The sequence below is a fragment of the Salmo trutta genome, chromosome 3 (genome assembly GCF_901001165.1).
Source record: "Salmo trutta chromosome 3, fSalTru1.1, whole genome shotgun sequence".
Taxonomy (NCBI): Eukaryota; Metazoa; Chordata; class Actinopteri; order Salmoniformes; family Salmonidae; genus Salmo; species Salmo trutta.
Genome location: NC_042959.1, coordinates 68335532 through 68355518, shown reverse-complemented (window position 1 = coordinate 68355518; position 19987 = coordinate 68335532). Strand labels below are relative to the sequence as shown.

The 19987-nt window shown below is 44.6% G+C and overlaps 1 protein-coding gene across 4 annotated transcripts in view; it reads left to right on the top strand.

Moving 5' to 3' along the window:
- The first annotated feature begins 291 nt into the window (after positions 1-291).
- LOC115185578 (DENN domain-containing protein 3) overlaps positions 292-19987 on the top strand; it is a 36097-nt gene continuing 16401 nt past the window's right edge. Inside the window, exons 1-17 of one of the 4 annotated variants that reach the window (XM_029745787.1) lie at positions 292-1098; positions 2748-2892; positions 3003-3291; positions 3501-3616; positions 3775-3902; positions 3984-4089; positions 4361-4480; positions 5379-5597; positions 6451-6566; positions 8124-8279; positions 8588-8684; positions 8774-8877; positions 13379-13563; positions 14521-14680; positions 14977-15437; positions 16246-16505; positions 18394-18564. In XM_029745787.1, the coding sequence (XP_029601647.1) occupies positions 2758-2892; positions 3003-3291; positions 3501-3616; positions 3775-3902; positions 3984-4089; positions 4361-4480; positions 5379-5597; positions 6451-6566; positions 8124-8279; positions 8588-8684; positions 8774-8877; positions 13379-13563; positions 14521-14680; positions 14977-15437; positions 16246-16505; positions 18394-18564 (2823 nt within the window). In that variant the 5' untranslated portion in view covers positions 292-1098; positions 2748-2757. The remainder of the gene's footprint in view (positions 1099-2747; positions 2893-3002; positions 3292-3500; positions 3617-3774; positions 3903-3983; positions 4090-4360; positions 4481-5378; positions 5598-6450; positions 6567-8123; positions 8280-8587; positions 8685-8773; positions 8878-13378; positions 13564-14520; positions 14681-14976; positions 15438-16245; positions 16506-18393; positions 18565-19987) is intronic. The other 3 variants (XM_029745789.1, XM_029745788.1, XM_029745790.1) reach the window with 3 other exon arrangements.

Here is a 19987-nt window from a genome sequence, read left to right as displayed (position 1 = left end):
CTGATAACCCTGTTAACAACTAACCTGCTGACCCTGATAACTAACCTGATAACCCTGTTAACAGCTAACCTGCTGACCCTGATAACTAACCTGATAACCCTGTTAACAACTAACCTGATAACCCTGTTAACAACTAACCTGCTGACCCTGTTAACTAACCTGCTGACCCTGTTAACAACTAACCTGCTAACCCTGTTAACAACTAACCTGCTGACCCTGATAACAACTAACCTGCTAACCCTGTTAACAACTAACCTGCTGACCCTGTTAACTAACCTGATAAACCTGTTAACAACTAACCTGCTGACCCTGACAACAACTAACCTGATAACCCTGTTAACAACTAACCTGCTGACCCTGATAACAACTAACCTGATAACCCTGTTAACAACTAACCTGCTGACCCTGTTAACAACTAACCTGCTGACCCTGATAACTAACCTGCTGACCCTTATAACAACTAACCTGCTGACACTGATAACTAAGCTGTTGATCCTAACACTGTTAATTAACATGATATTTGTGTACAAATGGAGGATAGGTAATGAATGCACCTTTAAATATCAAAATGCTTTCCCTCCCCAAATGTGTGCAAATGTAATTATAATTACCAGCAGTGGTTGCCTTCTTCGAAGAAGCGGAATATTTATACCATTATTGCGACTTTGTTAACACAACTTAAATTGAGTGTTGTTGCATTGTTACAGTGTTGCAAATTGCTCACTAGATGGCACTATAACAAAGTCGATAGAGAAACCGAATGAGTCTTCTGACATAATTTAATATAGCAGTTTTGTTAAGTAGGCAATGCAGCTTCTTAACTTCTACGACAGCAAATTAGAATGCACAAGGTTTTGAATTCCTTACAAAAGTAGGAGAAACTGCATTTTTCCAGTACACATGATTTTGTATCCTTTCTGAAAGCAGGAAGCAGCACACTGTTAATCGCAGTCAGACAGATAACAGCATTTCCTGGGAAGGTCAATTGAACTGCATTGTTTACAGAGGTGTTTTGATTCTCTTTCGGTGGCTACAAATTCAGTCAAACGAATTTCATTGACTTTGGCCCGTGATCTTGGATTAACGATGGACCAACAGGTTGGTGAAGATCATTACTTTGCATTTGAAATAAATCAGTTAAAGACTAACTTTCTGTTTTGACAATTTACATTTTTATATGTAGCTGAGCTACCTTCTATATTTTTATGAAAACATGAATATGCTTTGACAGTGATGTATGCACCGTAGCTATTGATTGACACACAACATGGAATTTGATCATCACATGCTCTTGGCCTATAAAGGTATCTTGGCTCTTTCAGTATGGCGTGTATGGGAAGAGAGCGGAGGTAATCAATGTTGACAAGTTTTCCAGAGACACCAATTCATCAATGGAAACGAAATGCATTGTATGTCAGTCAAAGAGTACTGAACAGGCTGGGAATATGGGGAGGTGGGGGATGAAGCAGACAAAAGGAGTGTCAGATTTGAGCCTATTTCACTGTAACACATTCATTTTAGTGCTGCTTCTAATTGTCTAGTTCAGACTACAACTGCAATGGACTTGTGACATAAACCGCTGAAATCACATAAAGCATTTCATGGTTTCAGTTCTGCAGCTATAATGACGTGATGCATTTGTAACGCTTGTTGCTCTCATATGCAAAGCTATGCAGGAACTGGTGACAGGTCGCTTTTCAGACAGCCCATTAGAAAATCACGCCTCTATTGTAGATTTTTTTTATTTTTTTTATTTCACCTTTATTTAACCAGGTAGGCAAGTTGAGAACAAGTTCTCATTTACAATTGCGACCTGGCCAAGATAAAGCAAAGCAGTTCGACAACATACAAAAACACAGAGTTACACATGGAGGAAAACAACATACAATCAATGATGCAGTAGAAAAAAATAAGACTATATACAATGTGAGCAAATGATGTGAGATAATGGAGGTAAAGGCAAAAAAATGCCATGGTGGCAAAGTAAATAAAGTATGGCAAGAAAAAACACTGGAATGGTAGATTTGTAGTTTGAAGAAAGTTAAAAGTTAAAATATAAATAATATGCCAAAGGGATATGAGTGCAGTTACCAAGTTTTTTTTATATTACTTATTTTTTTATCTAAAAAGACACTTATTTTCAATAAAGTAGCTCTAGGCCACCCACCCATCATAAAGTGAACTGTGCCACTCCTCAATAGAGTTTTCTCAGTGACCTATTAAAGGGTATCTCCATCTTCAGCACACATGAATCCAATTTGTCCAGAAATTCCCCTCAAGCAGGGAAATTCAATTAAAGTTGGTTTAGGTGGCTGCCTTTACAGAGGAGACGAGCTTGTACTTTACATGACTAAGGCTGTATGTCCTCCAACTCTGGTTTGTTGTTTGGTGAGGTGATGCCATAGTTGCTTTTGATGACACCTTTTTTAATGGTTTCTCAGAGCAGAGGATGCTCTCTTTAATTTGGTTTGTTGTCCTAGTAGTGATCAGGTGAGCTGTGTTTCAAGCCTGAGCCTCTTGGCTTGTTGTTGTAAATATCTATTAAAAGGTGATATAATATAATAAGCAGGATGTCATGTGCTCTTTATCTTGTTAGCCAGCTGCTGTGATCAAGGGTATAACAACTTACCCAAATGAACAAGCTAAGGAGTGTGACTTATGTTTCTGAAGAACAATCTCTTTCTGTCTCTCGCCCTCTTTCTCTGTCTCTCTGTCTCCCTCTCTCCCTCTCGCTTGCTCCTCCAAAGTACACATTCCATGCTTGGATGTGATTCCACCATTGTGAGCCTGATGTACAGAGGAGGAAAGATGGCAGACCATCTTCCCTCAGGGTTACTGGAAGCATGTGTTGTCGTCGGAGCCTCTGGGGATAAACTCAAGGATGTCTACCAGGTAATACCAATCAGCAAATGTATTTTTTTAATACAGAGCTTATTAGAGAGATGAGCTAGATCGTTGATTAGAAATGTAAAATGGGGGTTAACATGGATTGTTCTGTTTAGTCTCTACAGCAGGGCAACACGACAACAGACATCTTTTCTTTAGACCCAGAGGTCTTGCAAGTCCACGTGCCTCCATTTGTGACCAAAGAGAATGCAGATGAGTCTGGTGTCCCCAGAACCTTTAGTCGAGTCCAGTGCAGACGGTCCTTCATCAAGAAGAAGGAGAGGCCAGTGGTGGCTCCTAGTGGCCCTGGAGGGGCCGGGAGCAGTGAGGGGGCCACTGTCACGGAGGATGTCAGCGTCCCCAAGGACATCGACCTCATGGCCCTGCCCCAACTCTGCTTTCCAGGTAGAGGTATATTGTGAGGCTGATAGCCAGTTAAATGTGTCATTGTTGGGATTATAAAGATGACCTGACTTGAGGTAAACACCATACCAAAATGAAGGCTGACAGACATCCCTATTTACAATGTCATTAAAACATTAGCTTGAAGACATCGCCCAATGCACTGTCTAACAATAGAGAGATACAAATAATCCTTACTTTTCTGAAATCAGGGGGGCTTCAAGTAACAAATGAACCAAAAGAAGAGCGTTTTCACTTTCTAGTCTTCACGGATGTGTTCGGTAACCAAACCCATGGAGTGGTTGTTCAGTGTTGTAGACCATTTCAGGTGGGTGTTTTTCCTTTTTATTCTCCTGCATAAACATGTCATCATTTTCATTATAAAGCTGTGCAAAACAAAACAGTGTTAAGCGCTTTCGCTATGACGCTCCTTCCTGCGAAAGACTCAATGCTCACACAGTTGATTTGTCACTTCTGTCCTCGTAGGAAGGGTCGGTGTTCTATCAGAATGGACACTGGTCGTCCACCAGGACCACTAAGCTCTACACTGCTTATGCCATCTGTGTCATATCCAAGCATCCTTATTACAATGCTCTGAAGGACTGTCTGTCTTGGTAAGGGTCAATACGTATTCACTACAGCCATATCTGTGTGTTGGCATTTCTTAAATCATTCTCTTCTGTACACTTCCGTAGTTTGCTGGTGCAGCTTAGAACATGCAGGTTGTCTGAAGAGAGGGTGAAGGAATTTGCAGCCAAACTGTCTCTAGTGCCCATTCCACCTCCTGGACAACTACATGTGGTGAGCTGCTTTATGTTATCCAGTCCATCTATCCAAACTGCTAGGCTACCTGAAGTGCCAGCGGTTGGTTGTATTTGAACACCACTCACTCTACATGGACAATGCATTGTTGGGGTTTGATTCCTCCTCGGTCCCTCACGTCTCCCCCTCTCTCCATCCTATGGTCTGAATACAAATGACAAAAGAAGTACAAACTACTACTACCACCACCTCTTTCTTCTTCCTTCTTGTGTACTGATATTGATGATGTGCTCACCCCGACTGTGTCCAGGTGTTCAACCTGAGACCCCTGATGATCATACTGCCTTCCAGAGAGGATAAGGAACACCCCGCTGTAGACCTGGACCTCCATTTGCCCTTCCTGTGCTTTAGATCCAAACAGATTTTACAGGTGAGTAGAGAGTTATGTTCAGACTGGTAACAGCATTTTCTACGATGAGCCATTCAACTGAAGTGTTTGAAGTGGTATTTTGACTTCTGCCCTGTCTGGCAACAACTCTGCTTTTTTTGCTCTGCTCCACTCTACTCTTTCTGCTCTACTCTTTCTGTTCTACTCTACTCTGCTCTTTCTGCTCTACTCTTTCTGCTCTTCTCTTTCTGCTCTACTCTTTCTGTTCTACCCTACTCTGCTCTTTCTGCTCTACTCTTTATGCTCTACTCTGCTCTTTCTGCTCTACTCTTTCTGCTCTACTCTGTTCTTTCTGCTCTACTCTGCTCTTTCTGCTCTACTCTTTTCTTCTCTTTCTGCTCTTTCTGCTCTAATCTTTCTGCTCTACTTTTCTCTTTCTGATCTACTCTTTCGACTCTGCTCTTTCAGCTCTTTCTGCTCTGCTCTTTCTGTTCTGCTCTTTCTGCTCTACTCTGCTCTACTCTGCTCTTTCTGCTCTGCTCTTTCTGCTCTGCTCTTTCTGCTCTTTCTGCTGTACTCTTCTCTTTCTGCTCTACTCTGCTCTTTCTTTTCTACTCTACTCTGCTCTTTCTGCTCTACTCTTTCTATTCTGCTCTTCTCTTTCTGCTCTGCTCTACTCTACTTCGCTCTACTCTGCTCTGCTCTACTCTTTTCTTCTCTGCTCTTTCTGCTCTGCTCTAGTCTTTCTGCTCTACTCTGCTCTTTCTGCTGTACTCTTCTCTTCTCTTTCTGCTCTACTCTGCTCTTTCTTTTCTACTCTACTCTGCTCTTTCTGCTCTACTCTGCTTTTTTTGCTCTACTATACTCTGCTCTGCTCTTTCTACCCTGCTCTCCTCTCCTCTGGTTCTATTGATCCCTGGCCCTGTGTTGGTTTGCCCAGATCATCACTGGTATTCTGATGGAGCAGAGGGTAGTGTTCTTCTCAGCTGACTGGGCCCGCCTCACCCTGGTGGCAGAGTGTTTCATGCTCTACATCCACCCCCTCCATTGGCAGCACCCCTACGTGCCCATCCTCTCAGCCCAGATGCTGGACTTCGTCATGGCTCCCACCGCCTTCCTCATGGGCTGCCACCTCAACCACTTTGAGGAGGTCGCTGCGGTAGGAGGCTTTGTATTAGTAGTAGTAGTTTCTTTATTTTACATTTACATTTACGTCATTTAGCAGACACTCTTATCCAGAGCGACTTACAAATTGGTGCATTCACCTTAAGATATCCAGTGGAACAACCACTTTACAATAGTACATCTATATATATATTTTTTTTTGGGGGGGGGTTAGAAGGATTACTATATCCTATCCCAGGTATTCCTTAAAGAGGTGGGGTTTCAGGTGTCTACGGAAGGTGGTGATTGACTCCGCTGTCCTGGCGTCGTGAGGGAACTTGTTCCACCATTGGGGTGCCAGAGCAGCGAACAGTTTTGACTGGGCTGAGCGGGAACTGTGCTTCCGCAGAGGTAGGGGGGCGAGCAGGCCAGAGGTGGATGAACGCAGTGCCCTTGTTTGGGTGTAGGGCCTGATCAGAGCCTGAAGGTACGGAGGTGCCATTCCCCTCACAGCTCCGTAGGCAAGCACCATGGTCTTGTAGCGGATGCGAGCTTCAACTGGAAGCCAGTGGAGAGAGCGGAGGAGCGGGGTGATGTGAGAGAACTTGGGAAGGTTGAACACCAGACGGGCTGCGGCGTTCTGGATGAGTTGTAGGGGTTTAATTGCAACCTTGGTACATCCTTTATATAACCATGGTTATGTCTGTGTTATTTGATGTCGGACAACAATATGATTTTCATGATGTCGTTGCGTCAAGTGTCCAACTGTCCATAAACAGTGTTTAGACCTACTGCTTGGTTGTACTGTCTTGTTCCGTTTCCAAACAGTTGAAATGTCATAGCAGTTGGAGAAAGGAAAGCTTTGACTTTTGAATGTTTTTGGAACTCTCTTCTATTCTCTGTGACAGGAAACAGACGACCTGATCTTGATTAATATTGATGATGGAACAGTGTCTTCCTCCTGCTCAGAGACTGTTGACCTACCAGACGTCCCCTTCGCTTCGGCAGAGTGTTTTACCAAGCGGTAGGACACCCCCTCAAATGGCACCCTGTTCCCTATATAGTGCACTACTTGGGAATAATGTACTACTTATGGGCCCTGTTAAAAAGTAGTGCACTATATAGGGAATAGGGTGCCATTTGAGAATCAAATCAAATTGTATTCGTCACATGGTTCGTAAACAACAAGTGTTGACTAACAGTGAAATGCTTACTTGCGGGCCCTTCGAAACAAGTGTTGACTAACAGTGAAATGCTTACTTGCGGGCCCTTCCCAACAAGTGTTGACTAACAGTGAAATGCTTACTTGCGGGCCCTTCCCAACAAGTGTTGACTAACAGTGAAATGCTTACTTGCGGGCCCTTCCCAACAAGTGTTGACTAACAGTGAAATGTTTACTTGCTGGCCCTTCCCAACAAGTGTTGACTAACAGTGAAATGTTTACTTGCGGGCCCTTCCCAACAAGTGTTGACTAACAGTGAAATGCTTACTTGCGGGCCCTTCGAAACAAGTGTTGACTAACAGTGAAATGCTTACTTGCGGGCCCTTCCCAACAAGTGTTGACTAACAGTGAAATGCTTACTTGCGGGCCCTTCCCAACAAGTGTTGACTAACAGTGAAATGCTTACTTGCGGGCCCTTCCCAACAAGTGTTGACTAACAGTGAAATGTTTACTTGCGGGCCCTTCCCAACAAGTGTTGACTAACAGTGAAATGCTTACTTGCGGGCCCTTCCCAACAAGTGTTGACTAACAGTGAAATGCTTACTTGCGGGCCCTTCCCAACAAGTGTTGACTAACAGTGAAATGCTTACTTGCGGGCCCTTCCCAACAAGTGTTGACTAACAGTGAAATGTTTACTTGCGGGCCCTTCCCAACAAGTGTTGACTAACAGTGAAATGTTTACTTGCGGGCCCTTCCCAACAAGTGTTGACTAACAGTGAAATGTTTACTTGCGGGCCCTTCCCAACAAGTGTTGACTAACAGTGAAATGCTTACTTGCGGGCCCTTCCCAACAAGTGTTGACTAACAGTGAAATGCTTACTTGCGGGCCCTTCCCAACAAGTGTTGACTAACAGTGAAATGCTTACTTGCGGGCCCTTCCCAACAAGTGTTGACTAACAGTGAAATGTTTACTTGCGGGCCCTTCCCAACAAGTGTTGACTAACAGTGAAATGTTTACTTGCGGGCCCTTCCCAACAAGTGTTGACTAACAGTGAAATGTTTACTTGCGGGCCCTTCCCAACAAGTGTTGACTAACAGTGAAATGCTTACTTGCGGGCCCTTCCCAACAAGTGTTGACTAACAGTGAAATGCTTACTTGCGGGCCCTTCCCAACAATGCAGAGAGAACAATGTAGAACAAAAGAATAACAGGAGGAACACATAGACAATGCAGACTATGTGCTCTGGTCTGTGCTGAAGCTCCCTACAACTGAAATGACACATCCATTGTCTCAATAACACAGAATGAGGTTATTGAGAGGTAGAATATCACATCAGTTATCACTCACAGACATGCTTATATAACGTTGTTTTTGTGGCAGTGAGTGAACAACAGTTTTCTCCTCCTGCTGCTCTACAGGAGGAAGGGCCTCCAGCTACAATATGATCTAGAGGTGTGTCACCAAGGGGCCGGCACAGACGTTAATGAGATGCGCATGCTGAGAAGACAATGGCAGCAGAACCTGAACTGGGAAATACAGAAGGTTACCTTGGAGCTCATTGTCAACATGTTTAGGTCAGTCGTGCTGTTCACACTCTCTTTCTGAGGTGCAGGGCTTAAAGTATGACATCATCATACACATCGGGTGGACTTCCTGCTTACAGACATCACCAAGTGAATTCAAATCTATCAATACTGCTCTCCCTTGAGCAGCGCCCACGCTGGAAAGAGCCAATAGTGGCATATGTGAGATTTTGTTGGTGTTGTATCTGTAAGGAGGAAGTCAACCTGGTAAGGTGTAGGAAGATGTTATATTTCCTAGTCTTTAAAGGCACTAATTAGCCCGTGTATTAATGGTCCGCCGCATTTCTGCCTTTCATCAGGGATGTCAGTGGTCACCTGAACTATGAACACAGAGTCTTTAACAGTGAAGAGTTCCTGAAGACCAGAGAGCTAGCTGACCAACCCTTCTATAAAAAGGTACATGTTGAAGTAGCCTCTCAGATCACGATCACTATAAAGAGTACGGTTGATTCCTACATTCAGTTTATACATGTGTATCCGTATAGGTCTTGGAGACACACATCTTTCATTCATTCCTGAAGGACCGCCTCAATAGGAAGATGGATGCTTTCACACGCATGGAAGTCAACACTCGCTCAGAGACACAGAAGTAAGCTCTCACTTACAATATCCCTTTCCTGCGTATCCCTTCCCCTACCCTCCAACTCACTTTTCTCCCTGGTGGGTACAGTGATGGTTAGAACGAAGCCTCAGTTGACCAGTTAGCCATGGCGATTAGTTGACCAGTTAGGCTTGGTGATTAGTTGACCAGTTAGGCTTGGTGATTAGTTGACCGGTTAGGCTTGGCGATTAGTTGACCAGTTAGCCTTGACGATTAGTTGACCAGTTAGCCTTGGCGATTAGTTGACCAGTTAGCCTTGGTGATTAGTTGACCAGTTAGGCTTGGCGATTAGTTGACCAGTTAGGCTTGGTGATTAGTTGACCAGTTAGGCTTGGCGATTAGTTGACCAGTTAGGCTTGGTGATTAGTTGACCAGTTAGGCTTGGCGATTAGTTGACCAGTTAGCCTTGGCGATTAGTTGACCAGTTAGGCTTGGTGATTAGTTGACCGGTTAGGCTTGGCGATTAGTTGACCAGTTAGCCTTGGTGATTAGTTGACCAGTTAGCCTTGACGATTAGTTGACCAGTTAGCCTTGGCGATTAGTTGACCAGTTAGCCTTGGTGATTAGTTGACCAGTTAGCCTTGACGATTAGTTGACCAGTTAGCCTTGGCGATTAGTTGACCAGTTAGGCTTGGCGATTAGTTGACCAGTTAGGCTTGGTGATTAGTTGACCGGTTAGGCTTGGCGATTAGTTGACCAGTTAGGCTTGGTGATTAGTTGACCGGTTAGGCTTGGCGATTAGTTGACCAGTTAGCCTTGACGATTAGTTGACCAGTTAGCCTTGGCGATTAGTTGACCAGTTAGGCTTGGCGATTAGTTGACCAGTTAGGCTTGGTGATTAGTTGACCAGTTAGGCTTGGCGATTAGTTGACCAGTTAGGCTTGGTGATTAGTTGACCAGTTAGCCTTGGTGATTAGTTGACCAGTTAGCCTTGACGATTAGTTGACCAGTTAGGCTTGGTGATTAGTTGACCAGTTAGCCTTGGTGATTAGTTGACCAGTTAGCCTTGGTGATTAGTTGACCAGTTAGGCTTGGTGATTAGTTGACCAGTTAGGCTTGGTGATTAGTTGACCAGTTAGCCTTGGTGATTAGTTGACCAGTTAGGCTTGGTGATTAGTTGACCAGTTAGCCTTGGCGATTAGTTGACCGGTTAGGCTTGGTGATTAGTTGACCAGTTAGCCTTGGCGATTAGTTGACCAGTTAGGCTTGGTGATTAGTTGACCAGTTAGCCTTGGCGATTAGTTGACCAGTTAGGCTTGGTGATTAGTTGACCAGTTAGGCTTGGTGATTAGTTGACCAGTTAGCCTTGGTGATTAGTTGACCAGTTAGCCTTGGTGATTAGTTGACCAGTTAGGCTTGGTGATTAGTTGACCAGTTAGGCTTGGCGATTAGTTGACCAGTTAGGCTTGGTGATTAGTTGACCAGTTAGCCTTGGTGATTAGTTGACCAGTTAGCCTTGGTGATTAGTTGACCAGTTAGGCTTGGTGATTAGTTGACCAGTTAGGCTTGGTGATTAGTTGACCAGTTAGGCTTGGTGATTAGTTGACCAGTTAGGCTTGGTGATTAGTTGACCAGTTAGGCTTGGTGATTAGTTGACCAGTTAGCCTTGGCGATTAGTTGACCAGTTAGGCTTGGTGATTAGTTGACCAGTTAGGCTTGGTGATTAGTTGACCAGTTAGCCTTGGTGATTAGTTGACCAGTTAGGCTTGGTGATTAGTTGACCAGTTAGGCTTGGCGATTAGTTGACCAGTTAGGCTTGATGATTAGTTAACCAGTTAGTGCTGGAATAGATCAAATAAGTGAAAGAGACTGGCTAGGGATACTGGAGGAGCAATTTTGGAAATTATTAAATTCTGTTACATAGCACCCCACTGCAAACATGCTATATATATGGCTGGGGGAGACTCAGTGAGAGGTTTACGGTCTTGTATGGTGTTCGGGGTCTTGTTTGGTGTTCGGGGTCTTGTTTGGTATTCGTGGTATTGTATGTATATTAGGGTATTGTATGGGTAGTTTGGCTGGGCCAGGGTTGAGCCCTAAGCCAACTCCCCGTGCTTACTGGAGGCAGCATGGTACTGGTCAGGCCCCGTGCTATGGGGAGATGCGCACGGCGTTGAGGCCGAGCATCCACAGGCCGGTGTGCTCGGTGCCAGCGTCCTGCATTTGCCAGGGGGAAGCGGGCACCCAGACAGTACAGGTGGTGCCAATCCTGCGCTCGAGACCGCCAGTGCGCCTCTACGGCCCAGTGTATCCTGTTCCCGCTCCCCGCACTAGCCCTGAAGTGCGTGTCTCCAGTCTGGCGCCTCCACTACCAGCCCCACGCACCAGGCCTCCAGTGCGTCAGCCCAGTCCAGCTCGTCCTGCTCCTGCTCCTCGCACTGGCCCTGTGGTGCGTGTCCCTAGTTTGGCGCTTCCTAAGTCAGCCCCACGCATCAGGCCTTCAGTGCGCAGTCCCCGTCCAGAGCTTCCGGCAACAGTGCCCTGTTCAGAGTGTCCGGCGACAGTGCCTCGTCCAGAGCGTCCAGCGACAGTGCCTCGTCCAGAGCGTCCGGCGACAGTGCCTCGTCCAGAGCGTCCGGCGACAGTGCCTCGTCCAGAGCGTCCGGCGACAGTGCCTCGTCTAGAGCGTCCGGCGACAGTGCCTCGTCCAGAGCGTCCGGCGGCAGTGCCTCGTCCAGAGCGTCCGGCGACAGTGCCTCGTCCAGAGCGTCCGGCGACAGTGCCTCGTCCAGAGCGTCCGGCGACAGTGCCTCGTCCAGAGAGTCCGGCGACTTTGCCTCGTCCAGAGCGTCCGGCGACAGTGCCCTGTCCAGAGCTTCCGGCGACAGTGCCCCGTAGAGAGACGGCCCACGGTCCGGAACCGAGAGAGACGGCCCACGGTCCGGAACCGAGAGAGACGGCCCACAGTCTGGAGCCGAGAGAGACGGCCCACAGTCTGGAGCCGAGAGAGACGGCCCACAGTCCGGAGCCGAGAGAGTCGCCCTACAGTCCGGAATTGGCGCCGCCAGAGTCGCCCTACAGTCCGGAGCTCCCAGAGTTGCCCTTCAGCCCGAGGTCTCCAGCGACGCACATCAGCCCGAGGTCTTCAGCGATGCGCCATAGCCCAGAGGCTTTGGGAGGGGTAAAATTGAATAAGTATTTAGCTGGGGTGGACAGGTTAGGTTGGGGAGTAAGGCCGGAGCCTGAGCCACCGCCGTAGGAGGAGGTTGGGGAGGGGGGGTGTAGCACAAGAACCATCGGTGACGGTGGCCACCCTCCCTTCCCTCCCTTTTGTTTGGGATTTTGTTTTTGTTTTGGGGTTTATTTTTTATTTATTTTTTTGTGTTTGACGTTCATCCAGGGTCTGCACCTTTGGGGGGGGGGTGTGTAACTGTCATGTCCTGACCAGTAAAGGGGTTATTTGTTATTGTAGTTTAGTTAATGGGGTTGACCTTCAATTGGAAGCAGCTGCTCCTAGTTGCTTCTAATTGAAGGTCCTATTTAAGAGGGGTGTTTTTCTGTGGGATTTTGTGGGTAGTTGTTCCATGTTTAGTGTTTGTGCACCTGACAGGACTGTTTCGTTTTGTTATTTTTTGTATACGTATTTATTTGTTTCTCCTTCTTCAAAATAAAAAGAAGATGAGTATACATATTCCCGCTGCGTTTTGGTCTGTTCCTTACGACAACCGTGACAGGACTTCACACAGTTCGCAATGAGCCAGGTTGCCCAAACTGCAGCATATACCCTGACTGCTTGCACGGAACTCAAGAGAAGTGACACAATTTCCCTAGTTATAAGAAAGGCATTGATGTTTATGGTTAGGTACACTGGTGCAACGACAGTGCTTTTTTCGCAAATGTGCTTGTTAAATCATCACCTGTTTGTCGAAGTAGGCTGTGATTCAATGAGAAATTAACAGGCACCGCATCGATTATATGCAACGCAGGACACGCTAGATAAACTAGTAATATCATCAACCATGTGTAGTTAACTATTGATTATGTTAAGATTGATTGTTTTTTTATAAGATAAGTTTAATGCTAACTAGCAACTTACCTTGGCTTCTTGCTGCCCTCGCGTAACAGGTAGTCAGCCTGCCACGCAGGCTCCTCGTGGAGTGCAATGTAAGGCAGGTGGTTAGAGCATTGGACTAGTAACCAGAAGGTTGCAAAAACGAATCACCGAGCTGACAAGGTAAAAATCTGTCGTTCTGCGCCTGAACACGGCAGTTAACCCACCGTTCCTAGGCCGTCATTGAAAATAAGAATGTGTTCTTAACTGACTTGCCTAGTAAAATAAAAAAATATTTAAAAAATTGGCAAATCTGTGTCCAAAAATACCGATTACCGATTGTTATGAAAACTTGAAATCGGCCCTAATTAATCGGCCATTCCGATTAATCGGTCGACCTCTAGTATGTATATTAGGGTATTGTATGGTACACAGTCCTGTATGTATATTAGGGTATTGTATGGTATACAGTCCTGTTTTCTATGTGTCTGATGTCAGAATGAAAGCGATGACAGACAACCCCAGGAGGCCCACCATGCAGGAAATGGCCAGGAAGTATAGCAGCGACCCAGAGAACCGTCTGAACAAGAGGCTGGGGATGAGCCTCCCCAACCTGGGAGAGGAGCGCCACCTCAACCTCCTCAGACAAACCTCCCTCAAGAAGATCATTATCCCTGAAAGTGGTGAGTACACTCTTAGAAAATATGGTTCCAAAGGGTTCTTCGGTTGTCCCCATAGTGTAACCCTTTTTGGTTCTAGGTAGAACACTTTTGGGTTCCATATATAACTCTCTGTTAAAAGGCTTCTACCTGGAACCAAAAAGGGTTTTTCAAGGGGTTCTCCTACCCTTTTAGGTACTAGATAGCAACTTTTTTTTAGGAAGGTTACAAAATTCCAGCAATTTTCCTCAAATTCCCAGGTTTTCCAGAAATCCCAGTTGGAAGATTACTGGAATTAGGATGAAGTAAGCATGAAATCATCCAACCAGGATTTCTGGAAAACCAGATTTTGCAACCCTAGCAGTGGGAGGACTAATAATAGCTACCAACTGATTAACACATATACTGTGATGTTAGTAACATTACACGGTTACATTAACATTACTCCGTAACATTATGCACTGTCTAAAGGACTACTCTACATAACAGTGTCATAACAAGTCAGGTCTGTTGTCAGCTAATGAGAACTGACTTTACACTGTTAACACAAACTATTTAGTGTTACGTGGCTCTTATGACAGATGGTTAAAGTAAAGTGTAGGTCATTAGGCCTTGACTTCTGTGAACAAGAAGATTCATCTTGAAGGGAATTTTCACAAATGTTCAACTTCATATTCATCCTCAACGTCAACATATGTTAAAGGGCGTCTTTCTATGTTCGGTAGTCAAAAAGATAGAGGGAGATAAGTGTTTCCAATGACATCATCATGTGATTTTAACCAATTATGAGCAGCCATTACCTACTAATTGTCTCCTAATTGGTTGATAATGTCATTGGAAACATCTTCCTCACTTTTCTTACTACAGAACATAGAAACACGCCATTTTCACATGTGTTGATGTTGGGTTGGTGCTGGAGACGATGAATATGGAGTAGACCATTTTTGTTTGCAGTGTCACTCTTTGTCTTTTTCCACACAGCCTTCAAGATCCCGCCCAAGCCTGTGAAGATCTTCAAGCTGCCAGAATTTCCTCCTCCCATGGTGCACCACCATGTCCAGAACTACTATGGAGAGTTGATCATACTACTGGGGAAGGCCATCTTCTGTGTTCCTCCTGAGAACTCCACCCTCCTGGCCAGGTACTTAGTTTACAACATAGGGATTATTCATTTTATTTAGTCACACTTTAAACACACTACATCTAAAAAATGGCTTTATTGGGCATTTGTAAAGTCCTCATAAAGTGACCGGACCGCCAAGTTTATAAAGGCAATGCTCCTGCTGATAGCAACGAGAGGCACCTGGCGGGCGAGACAGAGAGAGGGCGCATTAGTGTGTGTCCAATCAGTCACAATACGCACTACATACATGCTTCACAAATCATTTATAAGTGAAGTCCTACTACTCTCCATACAACCCTTTCCCTATTTCCAAGGTACTTCTACCTGCGCGGCTTCATGAACACGCTGTGTTCCAAGCGTCTAGATGCCCTCAGCGACTTCCAGAACCTCTACAAGACGGACATCGAGATCTTCCCCACCGACCTGGTGAAGGCGCTAGTGGACTCGCTGCAGAAGGACGAGCGCTCCCAGGCGGACCGGCGACCAGAGCTCAAGCGGCTCATCTTCAAGGTGAAGACAGACAATGAGATGGTGCTGGTCCAAGCTGACGACCACGTGAAGAAGTTTCAGCTCCCTAAGACCCACATGCTGCAGGAGGACTTTGTGAAGCGCATCCAGGAGTCTGGGATTGTGAAAGACGTCGCCACCATCCATAGGCTGTTTGAGGCTCTCACTGTGGGTAAGTTGAGACTTACCATCCATAGGCTGTTTGAGGCTCTCACTGTGGGTAAGTTGAGACTTACCATTCATAGGCTGTTTGAGGCTCTCACTGTGGGTAAGTGACTTAGCGGTCAGGCCTCTCGTTGACAGGACATGGAAATACATGAGCAGTACAGTATGGTTGTACTATAACAATAAGATCACCCATGATAATAAACAAGTGATTGATCTGTTAATACAGTTTGAAATACAGTACCACTCTGCCTAGGAACCCAGTGTGTATCATCTGATTATCCTTACTTTATTAATAGGATCTTGTAAGAGTGACTTTGGATTCAGTGACTTTGGGTTTGAATTCAGCCATGAGTAGTCCCTCCAAATCAGTATTTTACATTGACTCCTCATTGGATGGTAAGCAAAAGACTGTCCAGTTTGTCTGCAGCATCCCATCGTATGACTGGCCAGCGGGACTCATGTGGCATCTCTTTTATTTTTCTCTCCATCTTCATCTCTGCTTGGGTTTAACGTTCATTCCATGACATCATACATGAGATGGATGGCTGTTGTTTCATGGGGCGTCTTCAGCTATGGAAGATGTATAAATGTGCTCTTTGCTTTGACAAAACAGTGTTCCTGTTTACAATGGATGCTGTTTGAAGAGGCTTGTTTCTATTGGCTTGTATGACATGCATGAACATGAAAGTAAAATTATGGAATGCATTTGCATGGTTTTAATGTGCGTTTGAAGAGCATGTTCTCTACAGGCTGCTGAGACTTGTCATGCCTTGTTTACTTTCACACCACCACTCTTACAACGAATGGCTCCTTGAAGACTGAAGCTTTCTTCTAAGAGAAGGTTACCTCTGCAACAAAAGCAGATTGACGCAGAGGTGTTCCGTGTGTTCTACACCTTCTGTTTCCAGGGCAACAGAAGCAGATTGACCCAGAGGTGTTCCGTGTGTTCTACACCTTCTGGAAGGAGACGGAGGTGGAGGCCCAGGACGTTCACCTGCCAGCTGAGGTCATAGAGCACCTGGACAACAACGAGTGTGTCTACAAGCTGTCCTGCTCCGTGAAAACCAACCAGGGAGTGGGAAAGATCGCCATGACACAGAAGAGGCTCTTCCTGCTCACTGACGGGAGGCCTGGGTTTATCGAGATCACCAAGTTCAGAGACATAAAGGTGTGGTTACTTTATGTTTAGGCACTAGTAGTAGTACTGTTCAGGGATGAGTTCTCTAAAAGCTTTGTAGTCCAAAAATAATATTTGACAAATATAGGCAATGGATGAAATATGATCTTAATGCTATGAAGCTTTTGGAAATTCACTCAGTAATGAATAATACTGAAGGGTACATTGGTATGACTACACCGCGTACACAATTATTAGGCAAGTGAGTATTCTGATCTTATCATTGTTTCTATTCACATTTTCGAACTCCAAACCATATAAACTTGAATGCTTATTGGATTTAATCATTTTCAGGTGATATGTATTTGTGTAAGGAGGGAGGGTGTGGCGAAAGTGAATAACACCTTATATCAAGGTGTGCATAATTATTAGGCTGCCTTATTACCTCAGGTAAAATGGGCCAAAAAAGAAATTTAACTGACACTGAAAAACCAAAAATGTAAAATGCCTTTCAAACGGATGCGACACTCTTTAAATAGCTAAACTATTGAGGTGTGACCACCGGACATTCAAACGTTTTGTTGCGAATAGTCAACTGGGGCGCAAAAAACGCATGGGGAGGAAAAGGCGCAAATTAACTGCAAAAGACTTGAGAAGAATTAAACGTCAAACTACCAGGAACCCATTATCCTCCAGTGCCACCGTATTCCAGAACTGCAACCTACCTGGAGTGTTCAGAAGTACAAGGTGTCAAGTGCTCAGAGACATGGCCAAGGTCAAGAAGGCTGAAACAAGACCACCACTGAATAAGATTCACAAGTTGAAGCGTCAAGATTGGGCAAAGAAATACCTGAAGACAGATTTTATGGACAGATGAAATGAAAGTGACTCTTGATGGACCAAATGGATGGGCCCGTGGCTGGATCAGTAATGGACACAGGGCACCACTTTGAGTCAGGTGCCAGCAAGGTGAAGTAGGGGTACTGGTATGGGCTGCTATCATTGAGGATCAGGTAGTTGGACCTTTTCTGGTTGAAGATTGACTGAAACTCAACTCCCAAACCTACTGCCAGTTTCTGGAAGATTATTTTGTCAAACAGTGGTACGGGAAGAAGTCCTCAGCATTCTAGAAGGCCATGATCTTTATGCAGGACAATGCTCCATCACGTGCATCCAAGTACTCCACTGCTTGGCTAGCCAGCAAGGGCCTCAAAGATGCCTGAATAATGACCTGGCCCCCTTCCTCACCTGACTTAAATCCTATTGAGAACTTGTGGGCCCTTCTCAAACGTGAGATTTACAGTGATGGAAGACAATACACCTTTTTGAACAGCATTTGGGAGGCTGTGGTTGCTGCTTCAGTAAAAATTGATCGTGAACAGATCAAGAAACTGACAGACTCCATGGATGGAAGGCTCATGGCAGTTATTGAAAATAAGGGTGGCTATATTGGTCACTGAATATTTTTGAAAGGCCAAAAATGTTATATAATTGTCATTTTGTGTTACTTATCTGTTACACTTACTCTAAAAATTGAGAATAAACAAGTGAGTTGAGAGAAATTATTTTTGTAATTTAGTCGCCTAATAGTTCTGCACACTAATAGTTGCCTAATAATTGTGCACACTTATATATTTCCCTGAGAAAGACAAAACTCACTTTTCCTTTGTTAAACATTCAGGTTTGAGGTTCAATAACATTTTGGATTGACTGAGAGCATTGTGTTTGTTCAACAATAAAATTAATCCCGAGGAATACAATTTGCCTAATAATTGTGCACGCAGTGTACAGTGTATTGCCTTCAATGTTTGGCTTTGTTCAAATGAAAATCTGCCATGATGACGATGACACATCTGCTATTCCTCTCCTCACATTTCAGTTGAATGCATTCAGTTGTCCAACTGACTAGATATCCCCCTTTCCCTCTCGTCTCTGTCAGGAGGTGAAAATCTCCTTTGCTCCTTTCCTGCTGCTGAGGATCCCGTCTCTGAAGATCAAGTGCAGTCTGAGGAAGGAGGTGTTTGAGGCCAACCTGAAGTCTGCGTGTGACCTGTGGAATCTCATGGTCAGAGAGATGTGGGCTGGGAGGACGATGGCAGACGACCACAAGGTAGGATGTACACCGGATCTCAAAGACTGGTGGTGCTTTCAGTAGGGTATAATGTAACCAAGTTGAATTCATTAACCTCTCTGGGCTAGGTGGGACGCAAGCTCAACAGCCAGTTGAATCCCGTGGCGCGTTATTCAAATACCTTAGAAATGCTATTACTTCAATTTCTCAAACATATGACTATTTTACAGCATTTTAAAGACAAGACTCTCGTTAATCTAACCACACTGTCCGATTTCAAAAAGGCTTTACAACGAAAGCAAAACATTAGATTATGTCAGCAGAGTACCCAGCCAGAAATAATCAGACACCCATTTTTCAAGCTAGCATATAATGTCACATAAACCCAAACCACAGCTAAATGCAGCACTAACCTTTGATGATCTTCATCAGATGACAATCTTAGGACATTATGTTATACAATACATGCATGTCTGTTCAATCAAGTTCATATTTATATCAAAAACCAGCTTTTTACATTAGCATGTGACTAGCATGTGACTAGCATTCCCACCGAACACTTCCGGTGAATTTACTAAATTACTCACGATAAACGTTCACAAAAAACATAACAATTATTTTAAGAATTATAGATACAGAACTCCTCTATGCACTCGATATGTCCGATTTTAAAATAGCTTTTCGGTGAAAGCACATTTTGCAATATTCTAAGTAGATAGCCCGGCATCACAGGGCTAGCTATTTAGACACCCAGCAAGTTTAGCACTCACCAAAGTCAGATTTACTATAAGAAAAATGTTATTACCTTTGCTGTTCTTCGTCAGAATGCACTCCCAGGACTTCTACTTCAATAACAAATGTAGGTTTGGTCCCAAATAATCCATTGTTATATCCAAATAGCGGCGTTTTGTTCGTGCGTTCAAGACACTATCCGAAAGGGTAAATAAGGGTGACGAGCACGACGCATTTCGTGACAAAAAAAATCTAAATATTCCATTACCGTACTTCGAAGCATGTCAACCGCTGTTTAAAATAAATTTTTATGCCATTTTTCTCGTAAAAAAGCGATAATATTCCGACCGGGAAATCGTTTTTTAATACAAAGAGAGTGAAAGTAAAAGCATGCTATCCCCTCATGCACGAGCCTCAGTCTGATGGCCCTCTGATAGAGCACTTGCCAAACGCGCTAATGTGTTTCAGCCTGGGGATGGAATTACATCGTTCAGCTTTTTCCCGCCTTCTGAGAGCCCATGGGAGCCGTAGGAAGTGTCACGTAACAGCAGAGATCCCCTGTTTTGGATAGAGATGATCAAGGAGGGCAAGAAATGGTCAGACAGGCCACTTCCTGTAAGGAATCTTCTCAGGTTTTTGCCTGCCATATGAGTTCTGTTATACTCACAGACACCATTCAAACAGTTTTAGAAACTTTAGGGTGTTTTCTATCCAAAGCCAATAATTATAT